The 19,244-nt window shown below is 41.8% G+C and overlaps 1 protein-coding gene and 1 long non-coding RNA gene across 4 annotated transcripts in view; one reads left to right on the top strand and one right to left on the bottom strand.

Annotated features, from left to right (window-relative positions):
* Positions 1-19,244, top strand: part of Atp10b (ATPase, class V, type 10B) — a 320,484-nt gene that overhangs the window by 283,672 nt on the left and 17,568 nt on the right. For all 3 annotated transcript variants that reach the window (XM_005376268.1, XM_005376269.2, XM_005376270.2), the window contains 6 exons: positions 1,942-2,126; positions 6,836-7,157; positions 10,581-10,657; positions 11,980-12,105; positions 16,081-16,281; positions 18,676-18,756. In XM_005376268.1, coding sequence (XP_005376325.1) covers positions 1,942-2,126; positions 6,836-7,157; positions 10,581-10,657; positions 11,980-12,105; positions 16,081-16,281; positions 18,676-18,756 — 992 coding nt within the window. The remainder of the gene's footprint in view (positions 1-1,941; positions 2,127-6,835; positions 7,158-10,580; positions 10,658-11,979; positions 12,106-16,080; positions 16,282-18,675; positions 18,757-19,244) is intronic.
* Positions 7,205-19,244, bottom strand: part of LOC106147443 — a 28,429-nt gene continuing 16,389 nt past the window's right edge. The window contains exons 3-4 of the long non-coding RNA XR_001232349.1: positions 8,443-8,547; positions 7,205-7,294 (exon numbers count right to left, since the gene is read on the bottom strand). This is a non-coding gene — a long non-coding RNA (uncharacterized LOC106147443). The remainder of the gene's footprint in view (positions 7,295-8,442; positions 8,548-19,244) is intronic.

The raw sequence follows: 19,244 nt of genomic DNA, 5'->3' as shown, positions 1-19,244 counted from the left end.
GCACCCCTCTGAGCCTTAACTTCTCTTTTGGGTGAATCATACCCCTTGGCTGGCCAGCTAGGCAGAAGTCCAAGGAAAAAGACCCAAGGCCACTGTAAGACATGATGCCTGAACATATAAGAGGTAGCAACAAGATTTAGAAGGACAGCTGGCAGGGAAAGGAGGAAAATTTGCTCCTTACCTCCCCATTCAGCTTTCGTTTCCTGCATCTTGGCTACAGAGACCTTTGCTTGCTGTTGTATGAGGCCCCCTTTAAAGCTGGACATACGAATCATTTTAACAATAGCCACAGGGCAGCTAGGCCAGACAACTCTGCCCCCTACACAAGGCCTCCCGTGAGGGTGCCTGCCCCCTTCTCACCTTGGGAGGCTTCTTTGGTTTGACATGGGGTTCCAGTCCTGGTTGGTGACAAGTATATCAGCTGGCTGTGCTGAAACAGAACTCACTTGTTATAACCTGCCAGCTTCCCCGGGCTGGGAAAGGCGATCACAGCCTTCCTGTTTCATTTTCTCTTTTGCACAAACAAATGTGTTTTTCCTCCTCTCTCCTTCACTATAATATAAATCGGCTTCTGAATCTTACCTCCCAGGCTAACCCTGGAAGGGAAAGATGAGGTGTGATCCATCACTTTTCCTGGGATTGTTTACCTGACATTTGGGCTTAAAATGCAAACCAAGCACATCTGGGGATGGAGAGGTTCTATTTTTCTCCTGAAGGTGACTTGGGAAGGTGGCTCAGGAAAAGATTTCTCTTGCCACCCAGAAAGCTTCATTGCTTTCACACTGAGTTTCAAAATAAGAAATGATCTTTTCAATATGCATCCAATGTAACTGCTTTGCCAACCTATTATCACTCCGGATTATTAAAAGAAACAAAATGCCTTGCTCCTGCCCACAGTGAAATGGGCAGCCATTAGTCTGTGGCCTGAAATGAATCTCATTTTAAATGCAGATTTATTTTTGTTTAGTCACTTAGCAACTATTCAATGTTTGGGTATATATTCATCAGAGTTGATGTAAAGCTTCAGATCATTCAAAATCGATGGCATCTGCATGTTTAATTCCCTTCAAGAAGAGTATCAAAAATATGAATCCCTATTAATTCTTCTGCAATCAGTTGCAGAGCACAGAGCTCTGCATCTCCATTTCTCTTCTTGTTGCCACCATGCCAGTCCAGGCCCAGGTCAGCTCGCCTCGGCATTCTTGCTCAGCTTCCCAAGTAGCGTTAGCGCTGAGACTCAGCCTGCTTCCTGCCATCTCTAGTGTGTTTTTTTCAGAATGATCCTCAAACACAAAGCTGTTCAGTTCCCTCTCCAACGTAGCACCTTTTCATAGCTTTCTTTGCTACCAAATAAACTGTGAATCCCTCTAGGCTCCAGCAAGGCTCTGCACCCCCCAACAGTCCTCCTCTCCCTCCCTGGCCTTGTCACCTACACCACTCTGCCTTCAGTTTGGTGGCTATGCCGATCTTTGTATTGGGATCTTCCTCCCTCCCCTCTGGTAGCTCCTCCTGACCTAGGCTTATGTGGCATTTTCTCTGCAAGACCCTCCCAGACCTAGGTAAAGTTCAAGTTCCATGCTACACACTCACACAGCACATGGCCCTTTCTCATCTTGTAACTCAGTTGTGCGTCCTTGTTCAGGGACCTTGGGTGAGGCCTCTGAGAAGCTTAAAGCCTCAGTTATAACCTGTGAAAAACAACTTCCTAGAAATAACTTTCTTGGAGAGAAGGTACAATTCTTATTCTTATTCAATGCTCTTGGTATTCTGAGAGGGTAGAGACCAGCTCTCCCTAGTTCACGGTTGTATCCTAGTTTCCTACCACAACCTACCGCATGGGAGGTATTTAATAGATACTGCCTGGCTTCACAGGACTTCGGTGGAATTCAGCAGCTACTCTTTTACCATAAACGTGAGCTCTGTTATCTTTCATTACTCCAGGAGCCACTGGGATCGAAGATCGGCTACAGGAAGGCGTTCCAGATACCATTGCTGCTCTACGAGAGGCTGGGATCCAGCTCTGGGTCTTGACAGGAGATAAGCAGGAGACAGCAGTCAATATCGCCTATTCCTGCAGACTCTTAAGTCAAATGGACACCGTTTACTCCATTAATACAGAGAGTCAGGTGAGGCCAAAGTGGGGAACCACATGTTCAAGTACAGAGCCACCTCTTTGCCAACAAGAGATAGAGTCATGTGTGGGGCTGAGGCAACACCACAAGTATCCCTCCCACTAAAATATCACTGGATCCTAGAGTTCAGGAGACCCTGGAAGTTACCCAACCCAGTATCCTCCACCTCATCCCCACATTTGATTGACTAGTCTCTTTTTATATTACTTCTAATATTACTTATTAGAAAGTTTTACCTCTTCTAGTGTTACGGCAGAAATCCCCTGGTGTAAATTGGGCTGTATTCCACAAGAGACCACAAGGGACCAACTCTATGGAGAACAAAACAGAGTTTGATTTGAGGCTAGCCACCCTTCCTTCCACCTTGCCAATCAGGGAAGTGGGAGAGTGGGCCACTCTTTGTCCCACCTTATATAGATTTTTGTTTCCATGGTAACAGATTGGAATGCTGTAGCCCTGGCCACACGTTGTTTTCGTTGTGCCACGTGACCGAGTCAGGCTATGGTCATGAGCTCAACCACAATGATATATACTTTCTGTATTCAGTTCTATATGTCCCCCTTAGATGCCCATACATTTCCTTTATGGTTACAATGTTTATCTAGGGCCAGGGAAGGGATCAAACAACCCAGGCAGGGTCATAGGTGGTTATCTGGGCCCGGGTGTTCTTTGTCTTTGGAGAAGCATTCCAGGGCTAAGTCAGGACTGCAAAGTTAACTCTACAACCCTCCAAGATGTTTCTCAAGACACGTTTTGAGGTTTGTATTAAGGCTAGAATGATTCTGTCTTAAAATAATATGCTGAGTTGCCATCCCCTACACTAGATTCCACCCTTAGTCCAATCCTCCCATTTTACAGATGAGAAAACTGAAGACCAACTGGGGCGTAAGCACTTGCCTAGGCTGACCCTGCTAGTCCTAAGAGATCAGACTAATTCTAGAACACTGCTGTCCCGCTGAGCTAGTGCTGCTTACCTTCTCCACACTGTGTCCTTGCGGTGCCTCACTTGTTGCTCTCTTATTGCTTAAGATTAGCTCATCCATTGGAAAAATTCCAACCAAATTGAAATTATTCTGAGCTTAAAATTTCTGCACCAATTTGTGTGTCACACTGGTGTGTGCCATGGAGTAGACCTCTAAGGGCACAGTACAGAAGGCAGTATGTTCTGAGAGGATGGGAGAGAGGAGAAAAGAAGCAAACATCCTAAAACAGCAACTTTCAACCAGAATAGGTTATGGGTGTCCAGGAGTAAGATTCAGGAGAGTGCCATGATGAATCTGAAGATAGGTACTCCAAGCTACCTTGAAATTCTGTATCTAGGAAGTGAAATCTATTTTCACAATGCAATTTACAGAAAGTAAGTTTCCACCACCCTCCTCACTGAGAGGAGGTAGGCATTGAGAGGTATATGTCCTACAGAAGGAGGCAGGGATTGGATTGAAAGGAGGACCTTGTCAAGAAAAGCACTATACTTTAGATGTGGTGGGTAGTGGGTAGCCAGAGACCTAGGCCATTTTGTAAGGAGAAGGATGGAGGAGAGGGAGAATGGCGGGGAAATGAAAACAGCCAGAAAAGGACCCAGAGAGGACAATGAAATCTCTCTCTTCTTCAGTTCTGCCTGAGGCTAACCAAGACCCAGAATAGAAATTAGAGGAGGTTTATATTTAGTTTTTATTCCACAAAGAAACCATACACACATCTATTTTAAAGTGTACATTATTAAAATTGCCCAAGGCCCATTCCATGAATTGGAAAAGTCATTTACTTTCCTATCAGGTGCAGATTATGTTATAATTAGATTAAGCTCCAGTGAGTTTTTGAAATGAAAATAATCTCAGGGAAAACTTTAGCTTTAATTCTGGGCTTGGGAAAAATAATAATTTGTAGCTTGCTTGAGAGCTTGACGTCTGTGATAGCGTTAAGACTGGTCTGCCCTGCTCATGATGGAAACTTGCTCTGATCCTTGCAATGATCCTTTTCCTCCAGCTGCTTCTGAAAAAAGAACTTCAGCAAACTGTAAACCGATGGGGCTGGCATCCTGGGTGGGCTGGAGGGAGTGTCTGTGGATCCTGTCACAACACAACACATTCCTGTAGGAAGCGAAAGGTGTCTGTTGATTAACTAGCTAAGGTCCCCAAAGAACAGTGGATAACACTCCAAGTCATGTCAGTTTAGTCACTGAATCTCTAATTCACTCACTGTTGATCTTTTAAAGCTGTTCAGGACCCTCCAAGATGATGCCTGGATTCTTATCCCTGCCTCCACCCCTGAGCCCCCTAAACCTATAAGATTAGTCTTTCTTATTCCCTTGCCTAGGAACAAATGGAAGATATATAAGTATGTTAAGCTGGAAACTGTGGCAATGCATTCTTAGATTTATTTAAACCCCAGTTTAGTGTAATTAAATATTCAGAGGATATTTTCTCCAGGGGTATTAATTTGCCTAATTCACTAAAAATTGATTTAAGGCTACTGTTTCTTTCCTGTGTATGTAAAGCAGTAAGCATAAGCAAGTTATAGAACAAGTTCTTGTCCATAAAATGAAGGAATTACTAACTCATCACTGGAAATATTGACATGTGAAGGAGTTTTAAAACAGACTAACAACTACTGTTATTAATATATACTGGAGTTTAATATTGTCCCAAAACTGTATTTCTTGAACTTCATTCTCCTCATCTGTAGAGCTTAAAAATATTTACCTCACAGGATACTGAAAGGATTAAACAAGATGGAAGGAAAAAAGTACTTACTTAGCCAATACCTGTGTTAGTTATCTATTGTTTCAAAACAAATTACCCCAAAACTCAGCAACTGAAACAGACATTTATGATCCTGTGAGTTAGAACTCCAGGAGCACCTTATCTGGCTACCTGTAGTTTGTTGGCTCTGTCATCATTTAAAGGAAGTTTTTCATTAGACAGGAATCACTAAGTCTAGCACACACTGAGTGGAAGAGTACACAAGGACATGACTACCAGTAAGGGGACATCACTGGGAGTCTTCTTAAGAGTGCCTGCTGCCAGGAACCAAAATGCAACAAATGCTCAGTAAATAGTAACTATTGTAATTAACACTTAGAAAAATTGGAACAAGTAAATTCAGAGATTTGACTTTGAATCCAACTTCTTCAATGACTTGCTACAATCATGTAGTGGAGAAATTTATATAAATTTTACCCACTCCAACCTCCTGCAAAAAATTGTATTGTTCTCTTTCCCATACAAGAGCCTCTGATATAATCACTCACTTCTCAAACCCCCTCCTATTGTCCGTGCCCAGGTTTTCTACATAACCTATGGCCTACAAAACCCAATGTAGCATCTCCTCAAGGAAGGCTCAAGAATAATGAACTAGGACTGTTTGCTCCAGAAGAAATTATTTCAGATGTTCTAGATCAGTGTTCTCCAAACTTGCCACTTGGAAACCACCTGCACGAATTTTGCCAAAATCCACAAGACCTCTACTATCATTTAATAATTTCATTTAAATTGACTCATTTGAACAATACTTTTAGAATAAACTTTAAGAGTTCAACAAACAAAGGCTATCATCCCTTGCCAAGGATAAAAGAACACTGTAAAATGAAGACTGTAAAAAGATATTTTTCTGAATTTTATTCTTTTTTATTAGTACATTTTTAATGAATACATTTATCACAGGGAGTTGAAATGTATACATATTACATTTTAATCCTTTTTACTTCTGCTTCCTTCTCCCCACAATCACTAAATCCCCTTCCCATCTTCAAAAGGTCTCCATGTTTCCTATCACCTTTTCTTTTTCTCTTTATTTATACTTTGAGCATCTCAAGTAAAAAAAAACATGTCTTATTTAACCTTCTGTGTCTGATTTATTTCACAGCATTATGGTCTCAAGGTAATGCTATTAAGATTCCTAATACTGTTGCTTCCAAATCTCCCTCAATCTTTATTCAAAAGTGAAGTTCACAGAAATTAAAGAGATATTAAGAATATGATTAGAACCATCAGAAGTAATGGGAAAGAACCGATAGAAATAATGTACTCATGTGTTTCAAAGTAAACAACAGGAAAACATCATTAACAAGATTTTTTCAATGAATAAGACTTTCACATCCATGGTCAGTTCAAATCAATATCATCTATTTATACTACAGTTCTAAGGACCCTCTATGGATAAGAGCAATGGATAAACCCAGGATAAATGTATCTTTGTAATTCAAAAGTTTCCAATTCAAGTAGTAATGATTCTGACTCCCCTGATACATTTAAATAGCTTGGGTGAGTTATTGAAGAGCTCATTGTTTCAATTTTCTCATCTCTAAATTAAGATGGGTAATATCCACAGGAATATTCTAAGGAGCATCAGGGAACTGAAATGACCTGTGAGAAACACAAAGGCACTTTACCAGCAGGAAATATTGTCATTACTTACCATCATCTTAGCATTGTTTATTATCTTATACCAACCATGTATCAGCCCCTATCTTACTGAGCTATTTCCACCTATATTTCCAAGCAGTGTCTCCTATTATGGTTACTGATTGGTTCAAAATTAATATTGTTTTGATGCTGTTTCAAATACTGGGAGAAACTGGAGAGCAATTCCTGAGCAATCTCTATGGTACTAGTTTTATAACTCTCTTCCTAAATAATCAAGTGTGGCTTTTAACACATATTTCCAAGGTTGTCTCCTAAACCATATTGTTTGACCCTGTACAGGAAACCTGTGAATCCATCCTCAACTGTGCATTGGAAGAAGTAAAGCAACTCCACCAACTACAGAAGCCAGACTGCAAGCTCTTTGGGTTCCGCCTACCTTCCGAAACACCATCCACCACCTCAGGAGCTGCAGTCCCAGATGCTGGATTGGTTATAGATGGGAAGACGTTGAATGTCATTTTCCAGGGAAAGCTAGAGAAGAAGTTCCTGGAGTTGACTCAGTACTGCCGGTCTGTCCTCTGTTGCCGCTCTACCCCACTCCAGAAGAGTATGATTGTCAAGCTGGTGCGAGACAAGTTGAGCGTGATGACCCTTTCCATAGGTACCCACCATGCTGAGATATGGGTGGCAACTTGGCAGGGATGGTCTGACAGAAGTCTTGGATCACAGGTGGGAGGTCTGTTATCAAAATCAAGACTTTCGTAGTCTTAGAAAGTTCAAAATAACAAGATGCAGCAACTAGGAGATGAAGCAGAGGTTAACCACAGAGAGTAAATCAAAGGTCTTGGAACTAGCAAGTCAGCTAAAGAAAATTCAGGACTTAGAGGTCAAGGCAAGGGCACTGAATTCAGAACATGCTGGTAGCTCAGGAAATGTCACTGCTGAAAATATACACTCAGCTATCTCAATTCTGAGACTCAGATCACTTCCCTGCACTACTTTATACTTTTACAGTACTTTATACTGAGTACAGCAGTACCTCAGGTACTTATGAATTTAATATCCTCCTGAGTGTAGCTGGTTGATAATGAAATTGTTTTAGTTTGGATTGGTTCACTTTTATTTTGTATGTTTATTCCTAAATATAAGCCCAGCACCAAGCACATCCCCAGTAAGTGCTGGCTGATTGGTTGGTTGGTTGGTTGGTTGGATGGTTGGTTGGTTGGTAGATTGATTAATTGCTTAGAAAGGAGTAAATTTTAATGATGTTGAAGCACAGAAATAAAAACTACTCACTTAAAGCCTTCCAGAAACAATCAAATGTGATATACAACAACCTTCATGCCCTCTGGCCACATGTCTTATCACTGGCACTTTCCTCTCCCTGTCATTTGACCCTCCGTGTTCCAACCAAATGAAACTGCTCTCCATTCTGCATAGGCCCTGTTCTCTCTCACTTGTAGCTCTTTGTATAAGCGATTTCCTCTGTAAAACAACCATTTCTCCAGTTGCAGCTAACTTTCTTTTCCTGTGGGGTTCCCCCTAGCAACCACTACCCATAGGTCCAAGCACCAGCAAGCCTTCTGTGGGGGCCACCTCGATAAACCATGTGCTCTAGGAGCTGAAAAACCCAGTCTCTGTTTTATTCACTGTTTGGTCATATGCCAGCACATACTAAGCATAGAGAAAGTAGAGCAGTTCCCCCTTATCCTTGTTTCACTTTTCACAGTTTCGGTTACTTATAGCCAACTGAGGTCCAAAAATAGTAAATGGAAAATTCTAGAAATACTTTGTAAATTTTAAGTAATTTTATGATAGCATTCTATAATTTACTATAATATTTTGTTTTATTATTAGTTACTAGCATTCAACCCATTGTGCCCAATTTATAAACCCTACCACACACATGTATATAGGTATAGGAAAAACCACAGTTTCAGACTTACACTGAAGATCCTGGAATGCACCTCCTCAGATAAGTGGGGGCCACACTTTTGCTTCCACTTAGTGACATTTATGCAGATGGTGTGTTTATGTAGCCTCTCTTCTTTCTACACAGGCATGGAAAGAGATTTCGAATGTTTCAAATGAGATCTAGTAGATATTGTGCTCTCCCTTCCCACCCCCTTGCATACCTAATCAAGTAAAAGCAATTTAGAATTTTAAAAGTGGGGGAACAGGAACAATGCAGAAAGCAGATCTTTAGCACCTGCATTCTGCTTTTATACTCTGAATTGTCCTCTGCAATAATTCAGACACACATAAGGCAACATAGCCTAGGACCGATTCTGAGAGGTCAGTCACTAGCTTCACTCCCATAGCAACAGAAACAAACGCAGCAGGGTGAGAAATGGCAGGGCTCCACATCTCCGCTTCTCCTGGTTGTGTCAACAGAAGAGGTTGAAAGTTGGATTTATTCTGCCACAGGGCAGGTTAAAATTATGCACTGCTATGCTATCAAGAAAAGAAAATCATTGCAAAAACAAAGTTTACCTATAATGACAACTTTTCTGGTTTTATGTTTTAATTGACATAATTGTACCTATTTATGAGATACAGTGACAAAAATTTTTATATTCTGTTATCAGATAATTAGCAAATCATTGTCACTTTCTTCCAATTCTATGCGCTCTATTTGAAAAATATAAACTTAATTGCAGCTTATTCTGAGAAGCTACTGGAAAAAAAGAACTGGCACCAGGAGAATATAGGCCGTGTAGTGTACAAAACGGATTGGCAAACCCAGCCCACTGCAGGCTTTTGTATGGATGCTAAAAATGGGTTTTTTTGGTTTGTCTTCACATTCTGTTTTCCTTTTCATTTTTCTTTAATTGGCTATACATATTAATTAATAGGTTTTATTTTGGCAAATCCATACAAGCACATAACATTACTTTGATCATTTGGTTTTTAGATTTTAATGTAAATTTTATAAAAGACTATTTGCGTTTCAACCAGAACAATTGTTTGATTTTTCTTCTCAGCTCACACAACCTAAAATATTTGTTATTTGACCTTTTGAGTTTAATTTGCTGAACTCTGTTTTACAAGATAAAGCTATGAGAAGTCCCACGTTAAAAACACATAAAACTCAATGCTATCTTTTCTAAAATCATCTTTCCTAATATTCAATACCCCTCTTTGACAGGAAAAGTAAAGTTTTCAGTGATGTGTCATCCTGAAGAAAAAGAAATGTTAAGCGCTTGGAAGAGTCAGGCTTCCAGAGAAAGCCTCACTACAGAGTAATGTGTAGAACTACACAGGATTACTCAAATTTAATTTAAAGTAAACAGAATCTTACCAACTACAGTTCGATAGCCATATTTGGCTAGCAGTTTCTGTGCTGGCCATTGTAGATCTAGCATATTTTACCCATACCAGATCTATTTGATAGTCCTGGTACAAAGGAAGTTCACACCGGTGTGTGCATATATGCCTATGTATATGTATGGCCATGGTTTACCTCTGTTTCCTGAAACAGCTCAGCTCATTGAATGGTAGTGCAATGTCAGTAAATGTACCTCAACAACAACCACAGTAGAAAGTTAATCTCATTTCCAGTATTTAGAAAGAAAACTGAATCCCTTGGACAACATTCATAATCTCTGATGACCTGGCTGCTAAACATGCTTCTTGTTTTGACATGGTCAGTATTCAAGTCAGAGTGAGTTACAGAAGCATATTGGTCCTGGACTCAGAAAGGTCTGAGTTCTAACTCTTCTCTATCCCTTCTCTAGCTGGATTACCCTGGCTAAATCTCTAAATTGCTCAGGTTGCTCATCGGTAAAGCCCATCATAACATTTGCACAGGTCTTTTTTAAACTGTGAAGGACTCACTGCCCGTGGCTCTCTTTCTCACCATTGTATCTCTGATACATAATATTGTGCCCAGAGAAAAGACCCTTACAATAAATACTTGTTCAACAATAAAGAAAAAGTAGGGCTTCATGGTTTTCTATGGACTCTTCAGAGAAATATTTAAAAAGCTCAGCTGTTTTCAAATAGGAACATTTCACAGCCATCTCATTGTCACTGAGCAGCCGGGGCGGGGATAAAGACACCTCATGACCTCTTTCTCTTTCAGGTGATGGAGCAAATGACGTAAGCATGATTCAAGCTGCTGATATTGGAATTGGGATATCTGGACAGGAAGGCATGCAGGTACTATGCTCGTCAACTATTCTTTTGTCCCTACTGGCCTTTATCTTTGTTTCTCCCCTACTCTCCTTTAATCTCCTTACTGGAGATTTAAGGAATAACCCACAGTGATGGAGAATTATCAACTTAAAGTCATAGGTCTTTCATGCCTCAACATACTTCCTACAGTACACTCCTATTGCCCAGACTTTAAAAATCAGAGGGAGAGCAAAGAATGTTTGGTTTTCATAGATGACCAATGATACCTACATGCTAAAGCTGAATATACCCTAAATATAAGCCTTCCTTGACTCCACATGTCCTCTGTATAACCTCCACCCACATCCAAAGTAGCAGCGTCCTCCATAACAGAGAGAAGGATATTTAAAGACATTTTTCTATTGCCACTTTAGTCTTGATGGCCAGACTAACCCATCAGGTGCTTAGTACACTTTCACAGTGCTGCTAATTTACTCAAAATGCAGCTTGGAACAAGCATACTAACTTGAGTTGCTGTTCTAAAACAGATGGCATCTAAAACAGATCCCACTTTGTGGTTTAAAAGCATTATAAATTATATTCCCCTCAACAGTGCAGACATTTGGCATTGCCTAAATTTGTTGGTAAGCATGAAAGAACATCAAATAAGGAGCCACAAAATAGTTCCGTGTTACCCTTTAGGTTTCTACCCTATGCCAGCCCTGTTAGGTACCTGACATTTATTATCTCATTGGCTCTAATTGGCTCTTAATACCACAATTAGGGATTGTTGTTGTGTCCTTTTCAGATGAGGGAATGGAGGCTCAGGGAGTTGAAGTAACCTAACCAAGATTCACACCAGGATTTATAATCAGGAATGTCCAAACTTCATATTCTTAAGAGTGCTCTAGACTATATCTCATTATGACTCTTCTTGAGAGCAGAAGATACATTTCAACTCCCTTTAAAGGAAGAACTATCCAGCCCCCAGCTCCCTCTGCGAATGGCTCTAATGGGCTGCCCCAGGAGATGACAAAGGGTGCACAAAGGTTGGAGAACTGTTGGAATAGGAGCTCCTACTCTCTTGCTCACTATCACATTCCTAAAATAGAGCCTGCCACATACATGGCCCAAATAAATGCTTTTTGGGAAAGTGGATGGAGATCATGGGCCAGACTAGACCACTGGCCCATCCTAGTGTGCCCTTCTTGGATTCTAGTGAGGTTTAGATTTCCCAGAAGAGTGGGTGGGGTGTCAGAATTCAGGGGGACTTTCAGACTCTGTTGCCTCGGAGGGAGAACAAAGCATCACCCTCCGTGGCACTGGTAGCTTTGTATACAAACCGACGCCTCTGTTTTCCTTCACAGGCCGTCATGTCCAGCGATTTTGCCATCTCCCGCTTCAAACACCTCAAGAAGCTGCTGCTTGTGCATGGCCACTGGTGTTACTCACGCCTGGCCAGGATGGTGGTGTACTTCTTCTATAAGAACGTGGTGAGCGTCCCTGCGTCACCTCCTGCTCAGGCCACGCAGTCCTTGCCAGAGCCAGATCTCCTTAAAGCAGTCAGCGGAGCACCTCAGAGTGAGGGGATAATTCAGGTTGACCCGGACTTGGGATCCTAAAACTCTTCCTTACTATCTCTGTGACTTTGGGCAAGACTGTTCATGTCTCTGGACCATGGTAGCCTCTTTGAAAGTTATTGTAAAAATTGGCAATACTGCATAGAAGGCACTTGGCATGTGGGAGGCAGCACGAATGGCTTCAGGTATGGACTCTGGGTTCCAATTCAGGTTCTTTTGTGTGGTAATGTCCCTGAACCTCAGTTTCACTAGCTGTAAAATGCACATGGTAATAGTATCTTTCTCATATATGTGCTCTCGGTCAGTTTCTCATTACTGCAGCAAAATACCTAATGTGACTTTAAAAGGGTAGAGTTTTGTTCCCTCACTGTTGGAGATTTCAGTCCATGGTTGGTTGGTCCTTTGCTTTGGGGCCTACAGGGAGGTAAAGTGTCATGGTGGGAACATGGAGCAGAGGCAACCCCTTGCCCCGTGGCAACAGGAAACAAAAGAGGAAGGGCCAGAGATACCCACCCCAGGTGACCTCACTTCCTTCCTCTAGGCCTGGTTTCCAAATGGTTCCACAGGATGTCAACTGAACATTAACACACGGGCCTGTGCGGGGACACTTACCCCAGTTATATATTTGCTATAAAGTTTCAATGTGAGTTTGCATATAAAATGATTGGTGTGAAGTAATAACTCTTAAGGTTACCCATTATTTTTCATTAGCATTGTTGCTGTCATTACTCCTTACAGTTAAATTTCACAAACGAGATTTTTCTGTCACAAGGAAGGAGGATTTGAGCTCGCCTGACTTCTATCATAAATTTTTCTCTCCAGCTAGAGCCATCCCAATGCACCACACCTTGAGAGAATGAAGGTCCTTCACACAATGTGAGCCTGGAGCCCCTGGCTTCAACCCCAGACCTGAATATCACTAGAAACCTCCAGGCTTCCTTATAGGAGCTCCTGGGGACATGAGTGATCTGTTGGCAAAAAGTGCTTGGGATGGGCAGATCATCTGGCTTATAATATTTTCTGACTCTAACACGCTGGATAACATTGGAAAAGTCACTTCATTTAACTGGGCCTGAGTTTCCTCACCAATAATATAGAAAGTGTATCATCTCACTGTCCCTGGAAGTATTATTATGAGGCTTACAGATCAGAGCTCTGGAAAGCACATAGCATTATACAAACAATATTTTTGTTTTGTTTTGTTTTGTTTTGTTTTAAAGTCTATTTTTTATTTTAAAAATAAAAAGGGGAAAACATTAACAGACAGACAACCTTTTACAAAATAGCAAAAGAACAGTACAGAAAATACAGAATTACAAAGTGGTAGGAAATGAACAATGCTTGTTGTATTACATATTGATATCTTGAAAGTGGTTTCTCATGAAAACAGATAGAGACATGCAATATTGATCAATCAAGGACTCATTAACAGTTTCTTTCAGCAAAGAAATAGAAGACAGTAGAATAACTATAGACAGTGTTGTGTCTCCTAAAAATTATGTTGGTTCCTGTCTTGTTGTCAGGGGTCCAAAACAAGCCCACACTGTGATACTCAAGCTGCTAGAGGTTCTAAAAGTCTGATTAACAGTGGGTATAGGAAAGAGTCAGAACATCACCATACTAAGGGAAGGAACAAAGGCCTCAGTTTTTCATTACCAAATTCAAAGACCTGTGAATAATCCCCAGGAGTTCCCCAATAGAATCTAATTCCTCTTTGCATAAGGAAAAAAGGAAGATTTAGACCAGGGTGGATTAGCCAAGGAACAGATACAAAATTGTGACTTTTTTGCCCTGGGTCCCCTGTGACAGTCCTCCCTCTAGTCTCTGCCACAGTCGGAGATGAGCATTTCAGTGCCAAGTTCAATACATATGTAAATAAAGAGCATGACAAAAAATAATGTAAATTCGATCAACTAGATGGTAATATTATCTAAGCAAGTCTATGCAAACAAGTAACTCCATTTGAGTTGAAACTCACTCTGAGCATGAAAGGCTGCTTATTTAGAATTCAAAATGTCCCTGTTTAATTTACTTTTTTTGCAACCAAAGGAATCGTTCTTTTGAATAAGCACAGCCTCTCCTCTGCATTAAATTTGTGAAATAGAAAAGGAAACGTTTCCAGCCAGCCATGCTTTCAAAGTTTAAATGATATTTATTTCTAGCCTGATTCCGTGCTCAAAACTGCGATACTGATGCCACATTATCTTCCTACTGCAATTAGAAGGTGGAGAACTATGACTCCCACATCCGAAACCAATTTCAGAGGGGATTAAAACCCTCCCTGCTCTGAAATGTGAACAATGAATTAATTACTGCATAGAAGCTTCTTAGGAGAAAGCAAGCAAACATCCCATCTCAGCTACACTGCCGTGGGGTTCAATAGGCTCCCTGTGAGATGTGGAGATTTCAGCAGGCACAATCCCTTCAGAGCCCCAGGGAGGAAGCAGACAGTCTGCAGTAGTGAGACTTCAAGGGGCTGTGTAGAACCAGACAACATAGATTTTACTCCAGCTACCCAAATAACTACTGAATATCTTCTGCGTGGGGGGAACAGTGGTGGGCTGCAGGGACAGAGTAGAGATGGAGCCACACAGCAAGCCTCGGGGCTCAGAACATTTTTTCTGCAATTGCCAGACTAGGGATACTTGCTATTTGGCAGGTCATAGGTGTCTAGAAGAATCTCACTGTGTAAGCCAAAGTTAGGACTGAGAAAGGCTGGGAGTACTTACAGCAAAAGAAGCTTGAAAATTCAGATGCTCCCTCCCTGTACCACTTTCTAGCTCTCCACTTGGGCGAAGAGCAACTAGGTATTTCAGACCTCCATCTGTAGACTAGGACTAATAATTGATATTACTGTTACTACTCTCAATATGTCCTATTAATATAATAACATAAATACAAGGCTATTATTAGCAAAAATAATCTTACAAGGATGTTAGGACCAATTATGTGCATTGTACATCTAGTGATCTACTGCATGGTGATACGTAATAATGTGAATCACTTGTGGCATAGACAGAATAATTATAATAATTATAATTGATATTAGAACAAAGTATTAACGTGTTACTATTAATAATGATAATAATTGCTTCTTCAAAATAACACCAACCCAGCAGTTAGGAAATGAGAATTCTAGCATGAACATAAAGCTGCTGACTCATTTCTTGTAAGACCCTTCACATCGCTGTGCCTCAGAATCAGAACATCTCAGTTCTGTGGAGCTAACTCCAGGTCCAGCTGCTGATATGACCTTGGTCATGTCACCAAACACTTCACAATATGGTAGAGATAATAGGGACCTAGCCCATCCCCAGGAAGAAACAGCTTTCAAAAAACAATAATAAAGCAATGCTTAGGCAGAAGATTTTCTTATTCACCCTTCTGAATAATAAGGGAGAGCGTGGAATGGTAAACCTTCTCATGAGGTCAGCCTCTCTCGGGCTCCCTGCTCATGGTTCTGGCTTCTGTCAGTGACATCCCTTCACTATCTATTACCACACTGCAGCCATTCATGCAACAAGGCCTATGCATTACTGCTTCTGTGGCAAGTGACAAAGTAATGTTCAGAAAGGTTAAGAAGTTTGTTCAAAGTCACACAGTTAGGAAGCAGCAAACCTGGGAATTTAAAACCTGCCCTCTGAACCACCGTAGTATCCTTACTTCACACATTAATGGCGTTCCCTTGGAGTCTTGAAGAACACTAATAATAGTAACAGAAGTATTAACAGCAGGAGCTGCTGTAGTGAGGGTTAAAGATCGGCCTGCGTGTCAGGAATGAGAAGATGGAGGCCCCAAGCACATAGGTGAGAGGTCAAAGCGCCTCAGCAGCAGCTGCTGACCAACAGCACACAGGGCCATCGCTCACGAAGCCTTCTCTGTCTGCAGTGCTATGTCAACCTGCTCTTCTGGTATCAGTTCTTCTGTGGCTTCTCCGGCTCCACCATGATCGACTACTGGCAGATGATATTCTTCAACCTCTTCTTCACCTCTTTGCCTCCTATCATCTTCGGAATCCTTGATAAAGACATCTCTGCAGAAACACTCCTGGCGTTGCCCGAGCTGTACAAGAATGGCCAAAATTCTGAGGTAAAGGGCCCAGGCAGGGAGGAAGAGGTAGCCTCAGCTTGTCTCTGGCCTCTCTCACTTTTCTGGGTGTCAAAGGAAGAGCACCAGGCTAGAAGTTGAGAGTCTTGCGTTCTAGCCACTGTTCTGCTGCTTACCACTGGTGTGACTTTAAGTAACTCCTCTCCTAACTCCTGGCCTGTTTCATTTGCTCCTGAGGGTGTTGGACCAGACCAGTGAATACATTTTTTTCTTTTAATCACTTTTAAGTTATATCACAAGTCAAGATGTGACTGCCCTAGGTGAAAGGGGAAATAACATGCAGAAAAATGCTACATCTCTCCTAGGGCCTCAAAGTACATAAATTGAACCCCCATGGTATAGTGTATTAGTCTTTTGTAGTTGCTATGACAAAATACTCATACCTGAGTCTGCATAATGGAAAAAGAAAGGAGTTTATTTAGCCTACTCTTATGGATGTTGTAAGTAAGTGCAGGATCAGGTAACCCCATCTGGTCAGCCTTTGATTGTATCAGACCATCAAAATGGCACCCCAGTAGAAACATGAGCAAGGAGGAGAGATCATAAGGGGTGTTATCGCTTGTATCTAGGTAAGCCCCAAATCCTCATGCTGTCACAGGTGAGGCTTTTCAGAGGCAGCTGGGTCTAGGGTGTGTGATGCTGGGATTAATGCTGCATTGCTAGGATTAAGGATGCCCTACCCTGGGTGTATGAGGGACAGAATGTAAGGGAAAGAAACAGGACGGCTGCCATCACTTGCTGCTGCCGCTGTTGCTGCTGCCTGATGCTCCTTGGTTGCTGCTTTCCTGCCTTCTTCCTGCCCTTCCACACCATGGACTGTTTTTCCTCTGTGATGCCCCTCAGCTATGCTACCCTGCTTTGGAGCCAGCCAACTATGGACTGAAACCTCTACAAATTATGTGCCAAATAAACCTTTCCTTTTTTAATTTTGGGTGTAAAGTATTTTGTTTCAGCAGCAAGAAAAGTGACTAAGACCTGACGTGAGAGAGAAAGCCAGAGAGATCCAGGAGCAGGCCTGCTTTTTTGATAACAAACCACTCTCGGGGAAACTCAGCCACCCTTGGAGACGGGCATTAGTTGCATCCAAGACAGTAGCCTCAAAGACCTAACCACCTGCCCCTAGGTCCCATCTTGTAAAAATGCTATGATCTCTTCACGTCACTATGCTGAGGACCAAGGTGCCAGAATTTGAACCCTTGAGGGTCACATACAAACTGTATCCAATCCATAGCACCTAGTTTGGGAAGCCCTGGGTCTAAATGTCAGTTTGCTGATTACTGGGTAGTACACTCATAAACAAATGCTTCTACTTCACAATGGGGAAGGCAAAATTTAGAAGTAAAGATTACATACAGTCTGGAACTTGGGTATCAAGCAGAAGGAAAGACATCAGGTTTCTTTTTAGAAAGACCAGAAAGGCCACAGGGCAGCCATGAGAGATTTAGAGAAGGCAGATGTCAGGCACTGCAGGTGGTCAGAGAAGCCCAAAGACAGGTAAGAATATGGGATGGAGAAGACCAGAGGGACCTGGCTGCCTTGAGGGGAGCTCTAGGAAAAGAGGTTCAGAAACACCTGAGAGGACAACAAATTGGCACCTAGGACAAAGGAGGACAAAACTGCCTGTGGTTTCTGAAATCTACTGATTTTTTTTGTGGACAGCCAACAAAGAATCAAGCCCAGTCCTGACCCAAAGGCAGGAGGAAAAACCAACAGAGCAGTCCAAGCAGGAGGCCTGAGGCAGCCCAGACATATCTTAGGCTCTTCCAGTTTTCCTTTTCCCACAGGCATGCTGGCTGCACATCATCCCCCTTGAGTGTCTACCATGTAAGGAGGTCAGTGTAGTTAGAACATAAACTGTAAGGGTTTCCTTTTTCCCCAGGAAGGCAGAAAGTGTGAAGCAAAAAGTGAGAAGGTTTGTCTCTGCAGCCATTGTGCTATCTCTGTGGACCTGTGGTCCTGTGGTCCTGGTACGTGATTGATGTCATTTAGAAACTTTTCAATCTCTAGATGTACGGGTTTGTAGTAGCGCAAGCCACAGGAGTAGTGATTAATCATTAACAGCTGAGCACTTGCCAGATATCAAGGTGCAAGTGCATTTAGTCCTCTTCAACTCCAAGGAAATGAACCTATCTACATTTAGGGAAAAAGAAACCAGTTCTCAGAGCAGTTTAGTAATTATTACAAGGTCACACTATGAATGGCAGAGCTGGGACTAGCACTAAAATCTGTCACCCTCACACCTGAGCCCCATTCTGTTGTGGCTACAAGAAGCATCGCAAGTGACATATCACCTGGCAGCCACACACAAGAAAGTTGCTTGCAAAGAACAGAGTTTGCTTCAGCGGTGTTAACTGTGGGTGTGTTTCTCCCTGGCAGTGTTACAACCTCTCAACTTTCTGGATTTCCATGATGGATGCATTCTACCAGAGCCTCATTTGTTTCTTTATCCCTTACCTGGTAAGTCCCAGGGTCTCATTCTAGACACATAAATCACAGCGCATGATCCATCCTGGTTATACGCAGTTGCAGACTAGCAGTGTCTTTTTGCACGCTTCAGAGAAGAGGCTCCAAACTTGTGGTTGCATTCTACAGCCCATACAGAGTGCTACTTTCTGGCAGCTTTTGAAAAACCAAGAGCCGTGTCATTCCACTGGATCATTTCTTCCTCATAACAAGCATCAAGAGTTGACCCAGGGCTGCTTAGATGGGGAACATGTTGTCTAGTTTTCTAGACATTGTCCCCACTATTGTCCTGTGTCTTACACCTGGAATATTTTGCTCGTTCACTGCTTCCTGCCTGATTATTAAAGATGTGTGAATTTATAGGCCTTGAATTATATATATATATACATATATTTACTTCCAAGTTCAAAGCAACAAGTTTTGATAAAATGGGTACAATGTTATCTTAAATAAATATCAGTTACATAACAGCAAATAATACC

Source organism: Chinchilla lanigera, unplaced genomic scaffold (assembly GCF_000276665.1).
Source record: "Chinchilla lanigera isolate Chin_1 unplaced genomic scaffold, ChiLan1.0 scaffold00007, whole genome shotgun sequence".
Taxonomy (NCBI): domain Eukaryota; kingdom Metazoa; phylum Chordata; class Mammalia; order Rodentia; family Chinchillidae; genus Chinchilla; species Chinchilla lanigera.
Note: the sequence above shows the minus strand (reverse complement) of the source record. Positions and strands in the feature narration are given on the sequence as shown.